General features: G+C 32.4%; 1 protein-coding gene across 1 annotated transcript in view; it reads right to left on the minus strand.

Annotated features, from left to right (window-relative positions):
• Window positions 1-3,721: 3,721 nt before the first annotated feature.
• KCTD3 (potassium channel tetramerization domain containing 3) overlaps window positions 3,722-21,415 on the minus strand; it is a 71,032-nt gene continuing 53,338 nt past the window's right edge. Inside the window, exons 15-18 of the mRNA XM_051998301.1 lie at window positions 19,915-20,011; window positions 6,485-6,669; window positions 6,267-6,405; window positions 3,722-5,515 (exon numbers count right to left, since the gene is read on the minus strand). Of these exons, the coding sequence (XP_051854261.1) occupies window positions 4,954-5,515; window positions 6,267-6,405; window positions 6,485-6,669; window positions 19,915-20,011 (983 nt within the window). The 3' untranslated portion in view covers window positions 3,722-4,953. The remainder of the gene's footprint in view (window positions 5,516-6,266; window positions 6,406-6,484; window positions 6,670-19,914; window positions 20,012-21,415) is intronic.

Here is a 21,415-nt window from a genome sequence, read left to right on the forward strand (position 1 = left end):
ATCTAAAGATAGTGGAGCTGCTCACACTGGACACTGCCCTTCAGGCGAGTTATGAAACCTGTCTGCCGGAGCCAGTGCATCTCCATTAAAAATCAAAAAATTAATAATATATAAAGTTAAGTTTAGAAGTTCTCTAGGGTTACCTATGGCTCCCCCTTCCTTTTATTTTTTGAGAAGCATCTTGATGTCTCTGTTTCTCCTCTCTACTATTGTCTGTCCTTGAGGATTAAAAGATATGTCAGTGGTTTGTGAAATATGATACTGTGGCACATACAGGCGAATTCCATTACAATTATAATTGCCCTTGATCAAGTTGCTCTTGTACCATATCTGATAAGACCTGAATTTTTTCACTCACTAAGGGCCACTATTCCACCCACACTGATGTATCAGTTTTCCATTGAATGGGAACAGGTAAGAGTGCTAGAAAGCCTTCAACAGCAGCTCTGCCTAAAAAGCTGAAGTACTTACTTGTAATCCTGTTGTCTCTTCCCTATAGATTGATGGGGATTTTGTTTGTATAAACAAAAGGAGTAAAACCTTTTTTATCACTAAATTCAACTGCTATTGATCCTCCTATGCCAGACAAATGGGTATTTGCCATAATCTTTGGCCAATGACTGGATTAGCTCCACATTCTCTAGCTTACCAAATTGGTGTATGAATGGACACTATTTTGTAAGCACTCTCAGGAGGTGAAATGGTCAAGCCTTTGTGTGTGAAGACAAGGGGTCCATAAGCGGGATAGGGACAGGGGCAGGTTTCAGCTCCTCAGAGGATATCTTAGCAATCCCAGCAGCATACAGCTCTATTCTCCCTAATTGCAATTTCCTTCCCCCACTGGCTTGCTTAAAGACTCTCTGGGTGTAATAGCACTGCCATCATGCCCCAAGGGTTTTTTGCCTGGGATCCTGGAGCCAAACCCTGCCTCTTGTAATGAGAACAGGGGATGGGCAAAACTGCTGCATGGGCAATGCTGATGGTGTCATTGCTCCTCTCACTCCTACTCTTCCCCCTGCCTATAAGGTGGAGTTGAGGGAGGAGGGCCAAGAGATGTGAATATCTATGTACCAGCTCCTACAAATCTTAACAAATCCCTTCTCCTCCCTTTTAAAACCCATCCTTTTGCTTCATTTTGCATTCCTCAGTAGACTCTCTTTTAAGAATTTTCAAGTTATTTTCCCTTTGTTGTTAGCATGTGACTTAAGTAAGGTAACATCACATTCCCTTCTATTTTCTTCTTCACTTTGTAAGCAACCTCCCATTTTGCAATTTGGTATCACCACCCATCATCACCAAAAATAATTCATCTATAGGCAGTTTGTTGTGAGGTTTAATGTTGCAAACATTTTCTTCATCGTCACTTCTATTGGATTTCTGCTTTCACCACTATCTCCTTGTCTATAGACATTTCTGAAAGTTCTCTGTTCTTGTCCTTGGTTGCTGTGTTAGTTTATCTTTCTTCTAATTCTATAGTCTGGCATGTTTGAAAAGCAAATAATCTCTTCAGGTAAAATATTCTGAGAATGTTTTAATATGCCTTTATTACTGAATTTTTTTTTTTTTAACTGAGGCAATTGGGGTTAAGTGACTTGTCCAGTCACAAAGCTTTCCACATTTGAACTCAGGTCCTGATTTCAGGGCTGGTGCTCTAGCCACTATGCCACCTAGCTGTCCCTGAACATCTTTTTCCATTAATAGTTACGATCAGATTTTCACCTTGCACTACATGTTGAATTCCATTGCTCTTTGGAATGCATTACTACAAATTCTTGTTTTCAAGTAGGTGCAGAAGTTTGTATTATCTCTTCTTCTTCATAGTTGAAGTTCATCATCTTGGCTTCTGTTTCTCAATGAAATTGTTGAATTTAACCAATGTATCTTCTGTGCAGCTTTTGATTATCACTTTGATATTCAGAAATTGTTATTTCTTGCATTATGATGTTCAGATTTTTTGACTTATGTTCTCTTGTGTGAGGCTTATAATCCTTAAGTTGCTTTTGTGCACTGTCTTCAAAATCAATGTGTTTTGCACACACACACACACACACAAACACCTTCCAGATTATTCCTCTTTTAGAGCATTTGCATTCCGTATTCAGAGTATTTGCATTAAGTCATCCTCTCCTTTTTTTTAGTGAGACCAGCCACTGTGGATTCAAGGTTTTCTTTCCTGCCAATGTTCTCTTCTGATAGGCCATAAATTCTACTCTCATTTTTCTTTCAAATCATTCAGATGTTTATAATGATCTCATGCACTTCTTAAAATCTGCAGAGCCTTCCTTTGCCTCATCAAGCATTGTATCATTTTCCTTTGTTTTGCAATTATTTATTCATAGATGTATTTACTAGACATTATCAAGTTTACCGAATTTACTAGTTCTGGAGGATATATGTCCTTCTGTTAATGTATTTATTGTAGGATTATCTGTTTATGGTCAAGATCTTTGAATTTTTTTCTTCTGAAATCTTTTAATACTTTTTTCATTTTTCTTTCCTATTGCTCATTTTCTAACTCTCTCCCCTGTTATGGTGATTTCCCCAGAGGATGAACCCCAAGCTTTTTAAGCTCTTTCCCTATTGACCAATATACAGTAAACCAGTTTAGCTTCCTATTCCACATTTCTGGCACTGTAGAAATGGCTTTATTGAATACTGGTCCCTTTATTAAACCTAAGGATTCAGTAGCCTATTGTGCATAATAGTGTTATGTATGCTAGATATTATGGTATCACCAAATTTCTGCAGGGAAGGGAGCTACATTCTGTTGTAAGCCAATCCGGAGTTAAGCAGTAGTTCATGAACTTGTGCTTTCTTTGGGTTATTGATGTCCTAGAACATGAATATACAAATGAAACTGCTGTATTTCTGGTAAAACTTTCTATTTTAGAAAAGTTTTAAGAATCAGTCAAAATATCTATCTCTCTTCTTGGCTAAGTGATTCAAGTTTTCCATTTGAATAATTTTTATTGCTTTCCTAATTTTTTTAATTTTTTCATTCTAAAAAACAAAAAACAACAGAACGCCATCATAATTATTAATAGATAACACTGGATCACAGACTTACTAGATCATAATGAAAAACTACATAAATCACTACCTAGGAGAAACCCAATCAATCCAAAGTGCCTTCTGATGGAAGTTTACTTATTTTTTCAAACTTGAGGCTTTTTGAGGCTGTCTCCCAGACACAGCTTGGATCAATTATTTTTTCCTTCTTTATCCATACTGCATGTATATGCTCTCTTTCTCTTTATTGTGATAAAGAACTCATTGATAGTTAAATTAATTTCTTTTTAGGAAAAGACACAATCATGCAGCTATTTATGACTGTATCCCTTCCCCTAATTAAAAAACTATGATCAAAGTTATTTACCACAGTTCCTGGAAAAGGTATGTCAATCTATTCCTCTACAATTCCATTTTCCAGAGCATAAGGACCAAAGTGCTCCTTATTGGGCACCCATAACCTGTTTTACCTCTTAAACTCCTTTCACTCCTTTCCAATGAACACCTTAGGGGAAGAGTTATCTTTGCTTTTCATCTGAAACACAAATTAATAGTTGGCCCCTGCATTAAAAATTTCAACATTATGACTTAATTTTTAGTATGAAAATAAATTTATGTTTATTTCATCACATCTGCCATACTGGTGAGAAAATTCATGATATGAAAAAGAAAAGTGGTAAAGATGACAGACCAAAAAAATTCATCTCTCAACTAAGAGGTGCCTATATTGATGACTTTTATTTAAATTCTAATTCAAACTTATGGGAAAACACTGACAACATGGCAACCTTCAGAAAATTTATTTGTACTTCACACAACTATATGGAATTTTAATAAGCAGAGCATCCTGAAACAAATGCTTTATACCTTTTAAATTTACAGTTACCATGTAAATACCTGAAATCATGTTAAGGAAAATGAAGAAATCACTATAAATAACAATCCTTTCTTTGCACTTTTTAACATAAGGACAAATATATGCAAAATAACATTTTTAGCAACCAAACCAAATTTCAGCAACCAAAAGCATTAACTCAATAGTTGGAATCACAGTGTCATTAACTAACAAAATAACCAAAGTTTCTTAGCTTTATTAGATTTGGGGAGAAAATAACCATGGTGAGTTTATAACAAGACAGAAGGAATAAGTAAAGCTTTCCCACATGAATACAAAAAGCTTCCCTTGAGTTAGTTTTCATGTTTCATCAAACCTGAATAGAAACAATGACTAAAAGTTACTCCAAATCACTGTAAATTATAAACACAGCTCTAAAGAGCCTTTAGGTGGGCTGCAAGTATTCATTATTTGTGGTACAAATAAAGGACCAACTTAAGGTCCAAGAAAATGACTCCCACCACCAAGACATAAATATCCCTTTAAAAGAAGGTCAACATGCTGGGCTGTATTATTTGACATCACAAGTGTTCAATAATTAGAATGTTACTGTAATATTTTTCACATACATAGCACCTTTCAAGTAAAGATTTCAAAGCACTTTTTAAACAGTGGACAGATTAGGAAATAAGGGTCACCAAAAAATTGTGACATGCCCAAAATCTCAATACAAATTAATGATAAAATGACTAGAAGATCAAGGTCTGTCAGCTTCCACTCCTTATGAGAGCACTCATGCTACCTTAGCATGCCATTGTTCTCTTACATATTGAATTTTGTTTCCACATGACGACATAAAAACATAAAACTGGACTCCAACTTTTAAAATTTCCCTGTTTATGGTGTTGTTGAATCCAAAAAAGTTAGCATCATGAAAAACATGGTTAACAACCACCTTGCTCCAGTTAATCCTTTCTCTTAAAAAAGATACTGAAATGAAACCCATTGTAAGTTGTAAAGGTTTAGTGTAAAAACTAACATTGAAATCCAGTTAAATTAACTTTCATCAATATTCAATGACAGAACTGTCCATATTGGCTAGTGTTTTCTCATAAGCTGTAATCTTGACCAGAAGAATCACTTTTCTTATGCCGTGGAGATGGAGTGGTCTTTGTGGGTGATGGAGATGCAGTACCAGGTGAGTCAGTCCCTCCATCTGAAGTACTTGGTGATGATGCCAGGTGAGGAACTTTCTTTCTTCCAAGGAACCCACCTCCTTCAAATCCACCTTTCTTCTTCATCTCTAATTTGCTTTCAATTTCATCCTCAGATCCTCTTTTCTTAGATTCTGACCAACCTTCACCTATTTTCTGAGCTTCAATTACACCATCTAATTCTCTTGAAGTTCTTGCTTCTGTTCCAGGAGATTTTTTTTCACAGATATTGCATTCTCCTGTTGCCCACTTCATTTCTCCCTGTATTAGGCACAGACTATTTTCAGGGACAGCTTTTTCCACTGAATTTCTGTTCAAATTAAAAGTTTGGAAGTCTTTATAACTGTGAAAGCTCTCAGTCCTTCTTGCCCTTGCTAACAAAGGACTTTCTCTATAAGGCCTCACTGAGCCATAAGTAGCTGCTTCATGGATGGTTTCATGGTGCTGAAGTTGAAGGCTGAAATAAATTTAAAACAAATAACTTGTATATTTTAAGATTATTTCTGTGACACTGGTATAAAAATTTATCACCAATTAAAAAGGTATACAATCAAACCAACTTATTTCAAAGATGTGAAATATTTGGGAAGAAAATTCTTTGAAGCCACCATAAAAGTGGAGCCAGCATTTATTAGAGGGAAATTTGAGGATTTGAGGATGAGTACTGTATCTGATCTGTAGTTTGAATTTCCTCCATTCCTTTGTGTAGTACTCTGCATTTATCTGATTTTTTCACTGGCTTTTTCAAATATGTAGTTTCAAAGACTTAATGAAAGTTTACATTTTATCAATGTAAATTTAGCTCAACTAATTACAAGAGAAAATTCAAGCTAGATTTTGTTTTCCATTGATAAGTGTTTCAGTGGGACAATTCAGGAAGAAGACAAAAATAAAGTAAATCCTTTATAAGACTACCTAACAATACCTGAATGTTATAAGTGCCCCCCCATTCTTTAAAAAAAAATTTATGGCAGGAATGTTGTAAGAGGATAAGTTCTTAAAAATATGATAGTGGACAAGAATTTACAAAAGAAGCCGGATGGGAAAATGTAGTTGAATCCAAAATATGCACATTAAATTAAGAAAATCATAAAAGTCTGAATATCTTTAAGAATATACATATACTATTTCCTGGAAAAGGTATGAAAACTCAGCATTCAGATCCCTCCCTTTAAAAAGAATTTGCATGTTTCATAAATATAACCCACCTAGAATTTGATTCACGCAGACGACTATGCTGAACTACAGAAGTTGCTGGGCTGATATTAGGAGTAGCACATCGTGATGTACTCAGGTCACACTGATCCAGTAATTTAAGTAGTTCCTCTTCAGTTGGACCTCCTACATCTTAAGAAAACAAATATTCATTAGTAATCCTTTTGTTAGCATCTTATAATGAATGAATAGTTTCTATATAGCAACCTACCTTTATCTTCACTTTTATTAACTATATCCATGGCAGTGGTTAAATCCCACATTTGAATGCTGCCATTTGCGTGCCCAGTGAATAAATAACGGCGTGGCCTTGAGCCCATCCTACTAGATCCTTCACATTCTCTCACAGTAAATGATGAAATTGTGGTGCAATCAACAGCTTGGATCTCACATATTCTGAAAGAAAATTATATAACTAATTTAGACAGTGAAAATTTATACAAAATATTTTACTCCAAAACACATTATGAAGCAAAAAATGCTATTGCAACTGACACTCTCAAAACAAATAATAATTTTAAAGGAGTATAAGAACTCTAAAAAAAAAAAATCACTAGAATGAAGAAAATTTAGAAAGACTTCCTTTAGCGGATGGAATTTTGTTTGGGACTTAATAGAAATCAGAAGGCAAAGTTAAAGTGGAAGAGCATTCCAGAAACAGGAGGAAAAGCCAGAAGGTCAGTGTCAGTGGATCAAAGAATATGTGGTGGGAATAAGGTACAAGAAGACTAGAAAGGTAGGAGGAGTAAAGTTATGAAGAGCTAGACTAGACTCTGAATTTTACCAGAGATGTATTTTGAATTTGATCATAGAAATAATGGGGACTCACTGATTTTATTGAGGAGAGGCAATAAATGATAGGGGATATATCTATCAGTTGCCAAAGTTTACTTTTTTCTACTCATAAAGCCACTATCCTACTTAAAGCATTCATCACCTCTCATCTCCACTGTTTTAATATCTTCTTAGAATTCAAGTCTTTCCTTATACCAATCTACCTTCTACAGAGCTACCAAAATGATTTTTCCTAAAGCACAGGTCTGATTAACTCAGTAAAATCTCCTGTTCCTCTACCAACTGCAAACAGCTCTGAACTTTTTTGCATTAAAAGGTCTTCCCATTCTATCTTTCTTGCTTTATTACATGTTACTCCCCACAAAGATTAATCCATTTCCTATATATATACTTTTCCTTTTTTTTTTTTTTTAAATAACTTTTTATTGACAGAACCCATGCCAGGGTAATTTTTTACAACATTATCCCTTGCACTCACTTTTGTTCCAATTTTTCCCTCCCTCCCTCCACCCCCTCCCCCAGATGGCAAGCAGTCCTATACATGTTAAATATGTCACAGTATAGATACAATATATGTGTGCAGAATTGAATAGTTCTCTTGTTGCACAGGGAGAATTGGATTCAGCAGGTATAAATAACCCGGGAAGAAAAACAAAAATGCAAGTAGTTTATATTCATTTCCCAGTGTTCTTTCTTTGGGTGTAGCTGCTTCTATCCATCCTTGATCAATTGAAACTGAATTAGCTCTCTTTATCGAAGAGATCCACTTCCATCAGAATACATCCTCAAACAGTATCATTGTTGAGGATATAATGATCTCCTGGTTCTGCTCATTTCACTTAGCATCAGTTCATGTAAGTCTCGCCAATGCTCTCTGTATTCATCCTGCTGGTCATTTCTTACAGAACAATAATATTCCATAACGTTCATATACCACAATTTACTCAATCATTCTCCAATTGATGGGCATCCATTCATTTTCCAGCTTCTAGCCACTACAAACAGGGCTGCCACAAACATTTTGGCACATACAGGTCCCTTTCCCTTCTTTAGTATTTCTTTAGGGTATTAACCCAGTAGAAACACTGCTGGATCAAAGGGTATGCACAGTTTGATAACTTTTTGAGCTTAGTTTATATATACTTTTCCAATGACGTATTCTCCATGCCTGGAATAATTCCCTTCCTAATTCATTCTCTGGAAGCACTAAATTCCTGGCTTCCTTCAAGACTCAGTTCAAGTGCCATCTTCTATGATGTCCAGACTAGCTCCCTGGAGGGCCTCAGGATCAGTCAGAGTCAGGCTCAAAGTCCTTGGTCTTTAGGAGAAGTGAAGAAGGCAGGCAACTGGCCACAAGGCTTGCCAAAGATGAATCCTGGACTCTGGAGTTTGAAGCCTGAAGTCCTTTCTCCTCAGTGTGCTGTGGCCAAGAGGCTCTGACCCTTTCCCTCAGCTCTCCAATCCTTGCCTCTGATTACCTCATCACAACACATTTAGCAAGCGCCAATCGTGAGGAGAGCCATCACATCACTATATGTTTATAGCACAATTATCACATCTTGAATAGGTAATTAGCCTTATGTGCTCTGCTGTCTTATATTCAAATACACCTTTTCAGAGTTCCAGCCCTCTACAATCTTCTGAACAAAGTACTAATAGGTCCCTTCCAATTCATATGGCCTTCTCTCTGAGGTAATCTTGTATGTTATTTATCTATTTTACAAGCTCAAAATATGTACATACTGTATCTTCCATAAGAATTTAAGCTCTTAATAGCAGGAACTGTTTCACTTTTGTCCTATAATCTCCAGGGCAGTATCTGATCATTAATTACTGATTTAATGACTGATTAATAACATTAATTTATAAAACACTGGCACTGTGCTAAGTAGGGATACAATGAAAGTCAAAAGATAACCCTTGCTCTCAACGAGCCTAACGAGGGACACAACATATATAGAAGAAGGGAGAGAAAGGAAGATAGTACAGAAATAACATTGATACAGTTCCTATATTTGAAAACCTCAGCATTTATTTATAAAGTATAAGTCATCAAAGAATTATCCTGAAGAAAGAAAAACAATATACCTAGTCCAAATGAAATCAGAGAATAATTCTTTTAAATTTTCTAAGAACAAAAAAATTCCTCATTACAAAGATTATTCATAAAGAAAGAAAGGAAGCAAATGGGATAGTTATTTTTTAATCAGTAAAAATTATATTAAAAGTAAAACTGTAGACAATTTTTGCAAATAAATATAGATGGACAAAATGCTAATTAAGAGACTATCTTAAATCTAGAATATCATAGATTATTTTATAATTAATTTGCCATAGGGCATGCCAGAATAATAGAAAGGACATCACTAAACTGATTAACTTATTCAATCAATGTCATGTGAATTGAATAGGATTATTATAAAGAACTAGGAAAAAATAACAAAATTTATGACTTGGAGGGGGAAGAAAAATCAAAATTCTCAAGGGAAATAATGAGAAAAAAGTGAGAAGGAACATAGAAGTATAAGATACCAAACATCACAGAGTAGCAAACACAAATCTAATTTTTAAAAAGGCAATCAATGGAACAAATCAGGCACACAATACATAGAAACAAATGGACATAGTAAGGACACACAATGAACCACAAATAAAGATACTACTAAGACTCAGTAAATTTCTCTAAAACTTACTGAAAAAAACTAGAAAGCACCCTTGTAGTAATTAAGATTAATGCGAGATTTCACATCATATACTACAGTAAGTTACAAGACTTAAGACACAAAGTCGTATCATAAACAAATAGGAGTAAGGAAGAAAATTCCTTTCATAATTATGGAGAGTTAATACAAGAACAAAACATAGAGAGGATCATAGAAGACTGAATGAACAACTTTTAATACATTATCAATGCAATCAAATTTAGACGGAAAATAACAGGTAAATGTGTAAAGGGGGAATATTTGCAGAGAATGTCTCTGATAAAAAAACAAAACAAAACAGCTTCTCAGTTCTGACTCTTTGAACAGAGTGAAAGTTGTGAAAATAAAGAGTCATTATTCAGTAGAAAAATGGTTAAAGGATGTAAATAGGCAGTTCTCAAGAGAAGAAATGCAAGCAATCAAGAGTAATATGGGAAAATGCTCCAAATCATTGAATTGCAAATTAAAACTCTTGAGATTCTCTCATAAAACTCTGAGATTCTCTCATACACATCAGACTGAAAAGATGACGTTTCAGAGAAATTAAGGAAGATTTTTAGGAAATGATATGAAGTTTTCAGAACGAGAACAGCATATACATTACACACACACACACACATATATATGTATGTGTATATACATATGTATAATATACATTATAAAATAAAACAAATTTTTATAAAATTTAAGTAACTGGTGATGTTTACCCTGACAAAGAGAAAACTTGGAGAGACACCATAGCTATCTTTATATAACTGAAGTCTGATTATAGTTAAGAATTATATTTGCTCTACCATCATCCCTAAGGGCAGAACTAGAAGAAGGATAGACAATTCAGTCAGAATGTGACTGTATTTAAGAAATGATATCTTGAAATGGATCTTTTAAAAAATAAATGGATTTCCTCTTTACTAAATGTCTGTGCAAATGAAAGATACACTGTAAAAAGGATTCTTATGCAGGTACCAGTTGAAACTCATGGCTTCACAAGTCTCTTTTACCTATGTGTTTCTATTAAGCAACAACTATATGGAAGGTTGAAGACATAGGAAAATCCAAAACAAAACAAAAATCTATCTTTTATCATGGAACCTGTATTCTAATGGTGTATGATTATAAGCTTTTAAAATAGCTATACACAGTATAAAAGTTTAATATAAACAACAGATTTTATTTTTTCACTATTTTTAATTCCATGAGCCAGGTTTATGCCACTGTTGTTTTTGTACAATCATTTCTGATTCTTTGTGTCTATATTTAGGGTTTTCTTGGCAAAGATAACTGGAACAATTTGTCATTCCTTTCTCAGCTCACTTTTACTGATGAAGAAACTGAGATAAATACCATTAAGTAATTTCCCTAGAGTCACAAATTTAGCAAATATCTGAGGTTAGATTTCAACTCAGGAAGATGATTCTTCCTAACTCCAGGGCTGGCACTTTTATCTAATGCCACTTGTCTGCCCTTTTATTATACTGTACCAAAGTTATTTTTTACATCCTTTTAAATTATGGGTTTGAATTAAATTTTAAATAGCTATCTATATTTGTTTTCCTTTTTTATAAAACCCTCATAATTTTACATTTGATTCCTATCTACTGCTTCAGGACAGTTTTTTTTTTTTTTTTTTTGGGGGGGGGCATTAATTTCTCCAAAGGATTACCTAAGTATCCCCTTGCAATTAATTTCATGAACACAGATCTTCCCAAAGTAATACAAATATAAATTTTACAACTTAATTGTAATACCATTCAGGACTAGTTGATTATAATATACTACTGTCATTTGTACTTACAGGAGAAAAATAGGGATGAGAAACAGATTAGAGGTGAATGGGGATTTGAATTATTGCTTTGTCAGAATATGTTCTAATATGACACCAATTTTAATGAATATTTGGCAGCTTCACTGAGAAAGCACAAAATATTAAATTGCAATGATATATATTTGTTGGGAAAATAATAATTTGTCTTCCAACTACATTATAAGTTTCTAATGCTTTTTTTTTTTGTTAAAAAACCAACAAAACAAGCTGTCAAAAGGTGAACTTGTACTCTGGAAAATTGTATACTCTTGATTAATTCCTATAATAGTTGCTTATGATTGCCTATTACAAACTTTGATATAAGGAGGATTGATTTTCTAATGAACTTTTTATTCATCACAAGATTAAGTAACCAGACTACAAATTAAAGATGAGGAAATCAGTGAATTTTTATTGAAAATGGTAGTAAGTGCTAATAGTTTTAATTACAAAATCATTATTTCCTAAAGGACTATTAATAGCAGTCTTAACTGCAGCTATTTATTTAAGAGCTAAAAGAATCACATAGAAGGAAATTTTTTGTATATTAAAGGAAATAAAAGATTTTCAAATTTATAAAATCTGCATATTATTATAATATTCATCAAAAATTTAAAAGATAGATTTTATCCTCTAGCTACTATCTAGAGTGTAACCAAACCACAATAACTATTCCACAAAAAAAAAAAAAAAAAAAGCTAATGTATTTTCTTTCCAATTTTAAATGGTAATAATAATAAAGGAGTCAAATTTTTCTTTCAGGTTTCATTAAAACAAAATTGGTTGTTTCAGAATGTCAAACAATATTGCATGAATTTATGGGAGCAGCAAGCACCCATATTGGAGGAAGAAAGGACAGAGGGAATGAGTCAGCAATAAAAAGACTTATCATGGGAACAATAATCATGGAAGAGACAGGAGGACAACCTTTTGCCATTTGGGACAAAGAGAAACTTCTACTGCTTCTGTCTGATACTGCATTACTCACAAACTGTTATTCCTAAGATTGAAATGCAGTAGAAAAAGGACAAGGCAAATGCTACAAAGGTAACAGCCCTGAAATTAGGTTAAAGCATTAACCCCATGAGTGACAGAGAAAATTCAAAAAGTTTTAAATGGAAGGAAAATATTGAGGACAAATTAAAAAAAAAAAAAAAAGAACAGAATTATAAAAGAATATTACTAAAATCCAAAAAATTAAGGGTAAGAGGTTTAATTTCAAGAAATACTTATTCTAATTAATAAGAACTCAAGAAGAAATGTCCAATCTCGGGAGAAAATTCTTTGAATTTATGAGAACTGGTATTTTGCATATCTCAAGTAGATTCCCACTGTAAAATGTGTCAACATACAGCCATTTTTTCTAGCTAAATGATTGGTAAACAATGCATTTTGTTCTCTCAAAATATTAATGGCTTGCCAAAATATAATACTGATAATCTCATGTGTCATACTTCCCTAAAGTGGCCCTCTTCTTGCCTTCCTTTACCTCTCCTATCTCATTTTTATACAGATGAAATTTATACAGTTGAAGTGATATTTTTTGCACTATTTTCATTCATTTCTTTTGCCTTTACTTGTTTAAATTAGGTATTGATTTCTTTTTTTAAAATTCTGTAATGAATAAAAATGTATCCTATCAAAAACTAATTTTAATTACATTTTTTATCACTCTACAGAGGAACTTTTCAGGCACAAATTAACTTTACAAGATTATGGAAGGATTTAATTGAATAGGGAAAGAAAAAGGGACCAGAGGTCTGGAAAAAACCAAAAAACTATAAAACTATACCTTTCCTCAGATCATAACAGTTTCAAAACACCAAAAACTTGCAGACTTCTAGAATTAGCTCTAAAAACACAGTACCACAAAAAAGTCTGAAGCTTAGGACACTGTCTCCCCATCCCCAGATAAGGAAAGGTAAACTTTAACATACAGTTCAAAGTCAAGAAATAGACTGGAAAAAATAAGCCAACAGCAAAAACAAAAACAAAAAACAAAATCACCTTAACCACAAAAAATTACTATACCAGCAGGGAAGATTAAAATATAAACTTTGAAAACAACAGTATGAAAATAATGTTATTTGGAACCAAGCCTAACGAGAATTTCTGGAAGAGTTAAATAAAGATAATAAGAATGGTAGAAGGAAAACTGGGGAAAAAAATAAGTAACGCAAGAAAATTACTAAGGGAGAATCAACAACTTGATAAATGAAGCATAAAAATGCAATAAAGAAAACAATTCTTTTAAAATTTAAATGGGGCAAATGAAAGCTAATAATTCCATGAGATGTCCACATAAAGTCAACAGAATGAATAAAAAAAAGGGAAATATGAAATATCTTACTGGAATAACCAACTTGGAAAATTGAACAAGGGAGATAAGTTAAAAATTGACTACCAGAAAAACCCATGAAAAAGAAAAAAACTAAATATGTTTCAAGAAATTAGTGAAAAAAAAAAAAACTGTCCTGATATCTTAGATGGAGAAGATAAAATAAAAATTTAAAGATCCATCAATTGCTTTCCAAAAGAAATCCCAAATGAAAATTTCCAGGAATATTACAGCCAAATTCTAGGGCTTCCAAAAGACAAAATATTACAAATCAAGAATAACCTACTCAGCAAAAGAGTATATAATGCTTCAGAGGGAGTAATAGATATTTAATGAAATACAGAATTTTCAAGCACTCCTGATTAAAAAAAAAAAAAAAAAAAAGATGAGAACCAAATATAAAATCTGACATTCAAAAACAGAACTCAAAAATAGAATATGAAAGAGCAATCATAACAGGCTCAATGGAGTAAACTGTTTACATTTCTATATGGGAAGATTATATGTCTAACTTCTAAGAACTTTATGATTATTAAGGCAGCTAGAGTCTACACAGATAGGAGGCATGAGTATGAATCAATTACATCAAAGGAATGTCCAAAAAAAGAAGGTAGAGATAAGAAAGAGAAATGCAATGCATTAAGAGAAAGGAGAGATAGAATAAGGCATAGTTACTCACATAAAGGAAGAATGCAAGGAGTGATTTTATAGTGGAGGAGAAAATAGGACTATGAAAGGCTATGATTGAACTTTACTCTCAATGGGAATTGGTTCAAAGAAGGAAGACTAGATGGGCATAGAAATCTACCTTATTCAATAGGGAAGTAAATGGGCAAGAGGATAAGAAATAAGAGGTATGAGCGATTCTAAGGGAGAGGCAGTGGTCAGAAACAAAAGACTTTAAAAAGGAAGAGAATAAACAACTTGGAATTTAAAAAGTTAAATTGTTAAATTTTTTTTAAAGGAAAAAATAAATTGAGGACGACACTAAGGCTGAGAGTTTTGTGACTGGAAAGATGGTAGTAATCTTCAATATTAATAAGCAAGTTCAGATGCAGGAAAGTCCTCAATTGATAAGACAGTGAGAAGTTCTGTCAGTGAAGAGAGATCTAAAATAAATACTACAAAATATAGGACAGCAAATCTATTAAGAAAATGTAAGACGATTGATCTTATTCTGGTGAGACAACACAGTTGAGACTATGTAACACAAATTTTAGTGAACCCCATCAACACAATTCTGTAATTTTTCTCTAGTTCTATTTGGCAACATGCTAAATGAACATGAATGATAATGATGGGAGCAGTGAAAGGTTGGATTCTGGTAAGACATTAAAGAGGCAACTGATGTAGCAAATTAAAAAAGAAACTAGAATAGCAATCACACTCAGACAATCATAATATCATAAGAGATAAAGGGAAGTCATATTATGGTTAAAGGAACCTGAGACAATAAAACAATATTAATATCAATTCATTCTCTACTCCATTAGACTGTAAGCTTCTTGAAAAATATATTTTAACTTTCTTTGTATTCCTGGTATTTACTACAATTTCTGTTACATAGTAGGCACTGAAAATGCTTGTTAACTGACAGATGGTACAGCCCTTCATTTCATGAAGAAAAACTATATGTGAAGAACATAACACCTTTATATAGTAGGGATTGTAAATGTTCTTCTCTCAGAGTTACACAAATCTAACAGAAAAATAAACAAAATTTAAAATACAGAATTGAACAAACTACTGGAGAATGTAGAAAGACCACCAACTTGTTTTATGGATGGGAAACATTAAAGATCATATTTTTCAGCATTATATAAGGCTTTGGGGAGAAGAAAAAGATAACGTAGTAGGATATAGAAAATACAAAAAATATTAAAATTAATATGTAATTAATTATTAATATGAATAATAATGAGGCAACAAAGTTTCTGGAACACAGATGAAATGAGCCTCAGAAGAAAAGTTTACACCACTTAGAACACAGAACATCCCTATAATAATGGAAAAAGAGAATAAAATATGCAACCTAAAAATAGAGATTATTAATGATCCAATTTTAAAAGATTAAATTGAATTTGCTATTAAAGGAATCATCAAAATGAAAAATCCAACTGGATTTGAAGTTGGTATTACACAAATTTTTCTCGAAAACTTCAGAGGAAAAACATTCTTTTGAACTCCTTTTTAAAGAAATAGAATCCTAAAGCTAAAACTAGGGAAGGATAAAGTAAAGGAAGGTAACTATTTACTAATAAGTATTCACTAATGAATACTGATCCAAAATTTTAAACAAAATCCTCGCCAATATGATCAAAGGTTATACTTATGTTGTAAAAAATGATGTCATCATATTAAAAAAATTAAAAACCACATGATTATATCAGTAAGATTTTTTAAAAGGTCTTTAGAAAAGTACAACCCTTATTTCTATTAAAATACCATAGGTTATTTAATGTGATTAAATGTGATCAAAAATTATCTAAAACCCCAAGCTAACATTATATGTAATGGACAAACATTAAAAGCTTTCCTGAAGAATAAAGGAGTAAAATAAGGAAGCTTCCTTTCTGTACTATTATTTGGCATAATTCTTAAAATGATAATAGCAAGAAGAGAAATAAATTAAAGGCAAACTAGAGATAGAAATGACATGATGATATAATATAAGAATAAACAAAAATAACAAAAATGAGATAATTAACAGCTTCTATATTTTTCTGTTCTATACTCTACATTCTGTTCAGATTCTCATTACCTATCACTGCAATAACCTCTTCACTGGTTCTCTTTCCTTATCCCAACCCATCCTCTCAATGTCAAATTCCACAAATTCCCTGTTAACTCTACAATCAAATATAAACTTTACAGATAACCAGATCAAAAACCCAGACCTAAAGAGAGTTTATAAATCATCTAGTCCAACTGTCTCATTTTGTAGATGAGGAAACTAAGGTTAAGAGATTGACCATAGAGAACAGTCAGGATCTTAACTCAGATCCTACTGTTCCTGTCTTACTGCACATTCTTCCCTTCAATGCACTCTATGATGCAGCCACAAATTAGTCCCCTTTGCTGTATTTAATGTGTTACACTCTATCTCTACAATTGGTGCTCTCTCATGCCTGTAGTACATAACAGTTTTACCCCAAATATCTTGAAATCCATAGTTTCCCTTAAGATACAACTTAATCACTATTTCATATTAAAGTCCTTTCCTAGTTCTCCTGTCTACAAGTACCTTCCTTGTCTCCTTTTACCCCCAAATCACCTTGTATAAAAGAAATAATATTTTAAATTGTCCACTCACAAAAGAGTTAAAGACTATAGGTGAGGACTGACACTGATGATGGACTTACCCCAGTTGTAGAGAGTTTCAGTAAGTCTCTAAAAATGAGGGAATGGGACCCAGGGAGTGCTAGACCATGAATGTCTGTTGGTTTTAAGTAAATATTTGATTTCTTTCTAAAAAAATTAACAAATGAACAATGAAAAACTTAAGCTGATGATGAGCTAGAAGCTGTAAAAAGACAGCTTTGCAACAGAATGATATGCCCAGTCCAGAGATATCACCCAGTAAGGAGCAGAGTGAAAGTATCTTGAGAAAACATCAAAGACCCTGTAACACAAGAAATATTTTCCTCATTTGTATTTTCTTGATGATATATATATTGGGGAATGCTCTTATGTAAATCTTCTTTTTATGGTACTCTAGCAAATAAAACCAACAGTTTTCTCTTACTATCCAATAATATGCAAACAAATAAGTGAGATCTTTAACTTTAATGGGAAATAGATTTAAAAGTAAGGCTCACAGAATACCTTGGAATCTAGGGTGGTTATTTTCCAATGGCAGGAAACATACTTGTAGATACAAGTTAGAAAAGGGTTGAGAAGTATAGCCCAAAGGATCACTATAGTGTTATCTATTTGCAAGTAATTTTTACTTTACTTACTAGAATGTAAACTCATTAAGGGCAGAAAATATTTTGCTTGTCTTTTTATCTCTAGCTTGATATAAAGTAGCAATTCAATACAAAAACTCAAAAGAACTATAAAATGCATAAAATATCTATGAGTCACTATAACAAGGAACTTACAATTTGTAAAATTACCCAAAAAAAATGGTAATTGGAAAGGTACCTCTTTACAGGAGATAGAGCTTTGAGTTTAATCTTGGTAGGAAATCAGGGATTGCAAGAGATAAGGATGAGGAAGATAAGAATTCCTGACACAAAAGAGTGCAAGGGCAAAGCATGGAGATGGGAGAAATAGTGATTGTCATGCTGGAAACAAGGAAGGGGGCAAATCTGGATCACAGAGTGTATGAAGTGGGAGTAATGTATTATTATTACTGGGCTGGGCATTAGCAATGGAATAAAAATTATAATGCTACCCAAATTAATTTACAGATATAGTGTTGGACTGGTCAAACTATTAAGGAGATACTTTTATAAAACTAAACCAGATAATATCTATTATAGGAGGAACAAAAATTCTAGACTTTCAAGTGGAATAATACAAAAAGTGGTAAATAAGGCGATAAGATAATTATATGACATTATTTAACCATCAAAAACTACTATATCAACCCAATAAGGAAAAAATCAAAAACAAACTTTAAAAAATACAGTGTTTTGTTATATCCAAGAACACAAATTACCTGCAGGAGAACTCCCTCCTAGACAAGAACTGCTGGGAAAATTTAAAAAAAAAAAAAAAACTGGCAGCAATTATGTTTAGATAAACACCTTCAAGATATGTCACAATCAAGAAGGTTGTGTGTATATATATTTTAAAGTCACATACAGGATAAAACAAAAATAAAAAGACAATCAAATGCAATAACTTTCACTACCATGTCTGTGATGAAACAAGGAATAAAGGCTTTCACAAAAGATAAAATATATTTTGCTCAAATAAAAACTGAAAGCTTTTGTCACCATATATCTAATAAGTGTCAGATATTCAAGATAAAAAATAATCAGTCCAAATATGTAAAACCTTCATGGAATGTCACTAACAAAAATTAACAGAGTTCTCAAAAAAAATTTAAAGGTATTAATGACCATATGAAGATTGTTTCAAATCACTAAAAATAAGAGCAATGCAAAATTTAAAAACTGAAATTTTACCTTGTACCTTGCAAACTAGCTAAGACAATTTAAAATGGGAAGAGTAAATTCTGAAATGACTATAGAAAGAGGAGACCACAAATACATTCTCTATAAAACTGTGAATGGTCCAAACATTCTGAAAGCTATTCAGTTATAGGTCATTTTTAATTCTTTGACTCAAATATATGCTACTCCTAGATATAAACACCAATAGGTAAGAAATACCGAGAAGAGTTCCATATACAATAACATATGAATATCAACACTTTTTGACATAACAAAAAAATGAACAAAAGTGGATTTCTATTGACTATAAAATGGCAGGTACCTGAATATAACAGAACATTAGTATGAGAAACTATAAATATTATGACTATAGAGAAAAATGAGAACTTACATAAAATTAGATAAAAGTAAAACAAACAGAATTAGAAAAACAATAAAGTTAAATGACTTAAATGTGGAAGAAAGAGAAGAACAGAAGAAACAGTAACAAAAAACAAACCAAAACAAAAACTGCAGCAGAATATTGTCTAATTACAATCACCAAGCTTGGCCAAGAAGAAGAAAGGTGAGAATGCACCTTCATTCTTTCTTTGCATTATAAAAATTATATGGAATACTGCTATATACTATCTCACTCCTAAGATGTACTGGTTAATTTTGCTTAACTACCTTTTAATTTCCTCTTTCTTTTCTATTCATTTTTTTTTTGATTGTTGTTTTTTTAAATAATAAGGGATGGCTCTCTCCAGATTGGGGGAAAGAAATATATACTGAGAAGTTATGATTACAGTATAATCATATTTTTCTTTGTATTAGATATCTCAAAAGATTTAAAGACTGTTCCTGAATGTTTGATTTCTTACTTAAGAAAATTACCTTTTTCCAGTAGATGACAATCTTACAAAGAGTTTGTTTGTGATAGGAACGACTTTTTGGATAAATACTTGTTGATCATCTCTCTCTCCAAAAGGTCCTACAAAATTATTAAAAACAAAACAAAACAAAACATGAAAATATGCCCAAAGAATTAAGTTAAAACAAGTATAATTTATTTTAACTTGAAATAATCATTAGCACTTGGGGGGAAGGAGGGGGAAGAGAGACATTTCTCCAAAATTGAAAAATCCACCGATTAAGCATTTCAGCTATATAAGAATTCTACTTATAGTTTTATTGGATAGCTTCTAGTTAATCATAGTTATATTATAGCTTTATAATCACTTGATAAACTTGGAATTTTTGAAAGTTGATGTGGCTCTTATGGAGTTTTTTATTGATATTGATAATCTTTGTAAGAAAACTCCTTTGCAAATTGGCATCTTCTCTGTCATTTATATTCGTAAAGTATTACTTGGAACACAGAGTAACCTCTAAGTGAATTGTCCAGAATGACACAGCTTAGGGTGGATCAGAGGTAGGATATGAACCTAACTCTTCCTGATTTCCAGGCTTCGTCTCTATCCACTATATTTTTTTATTCTATTATTGATACTTTTAATAGTCAAATTTCATTTTACTTTTCTTTCTTCCCCTTTACCCAACAGAGAACCCAAGTTTCTCAGAGTTTATATACTATAGTTTATCATCAACAACATATGTAATGGTGTTAGAAACCTGACGACATCTAATCAATGTCTATTAAGGTTGAAGAACTTACTTTTTGCAATGTTGCAACTTCATCAAACATAAAAGAACAAGTCCTGAATAGGCCAAGATTATGACTTTACAGAAAACACTATATTTCAATGGGAAGACGAGATCTTCAACCGAGAGTTCCCAATACTCATAACAGAGTTCTTACCTTTATACCACTCTCTTTCTTTTCTCCATAACAACATGTATGGACATAAAATCTATGCCAACTTTAAAAAACTCTAAGACAGTCAAATGATCATCAAGATATAATACATTATAATACATATAATGATTAACCAGAACCCATATAAAAACCAAACTTTTTCTATTGTGTTATAATTTTGAAGATCCAAATCTTAAGAAAACAAGTCTATATCTGCAACTTATCTTAATCAGATAATCTTTATGGAAAATCCTATGATTACTAATTTTTTTTTAATGGTAGTCAAGACAGCTTGTCCAATTTCCTATGTCTTTTATATCAACAATACTGTTTATTAAACATTGTATATGACTGAGAGACTCTGGAATACATTTTCAATTATAAAAGAAATATTCAATCCTATTTACTACTGCTGTAATTATTAAAAGGTGGGGCAATTAAATATTCTAAAATCAGTTGAAACGAAAAATGTTTTAAGTTGAACCTGAACTAAGCAGAAAATGTGATTGATAAAAAACATTTCATTTGCTTATCACTGTGATATTTGAGATCATGCTCTGTTTATTTAATTGTTAGAAT

Source organism: Antechinus flavipes, chromosome 4, assembly GCF_016432865.1.
Source record: "Antechinus flavipes isolate AdamAnt ecotype Samford, QLD, Australia chromosome 4, AdamAnt_v2, whole genome shotgun sequence".
NCBI lineage: Eukaryota > Metazoa > Chordata > Mammalia > Dasyuromorphia > Dasyuridae > Antechinus > Antechinus flavipes.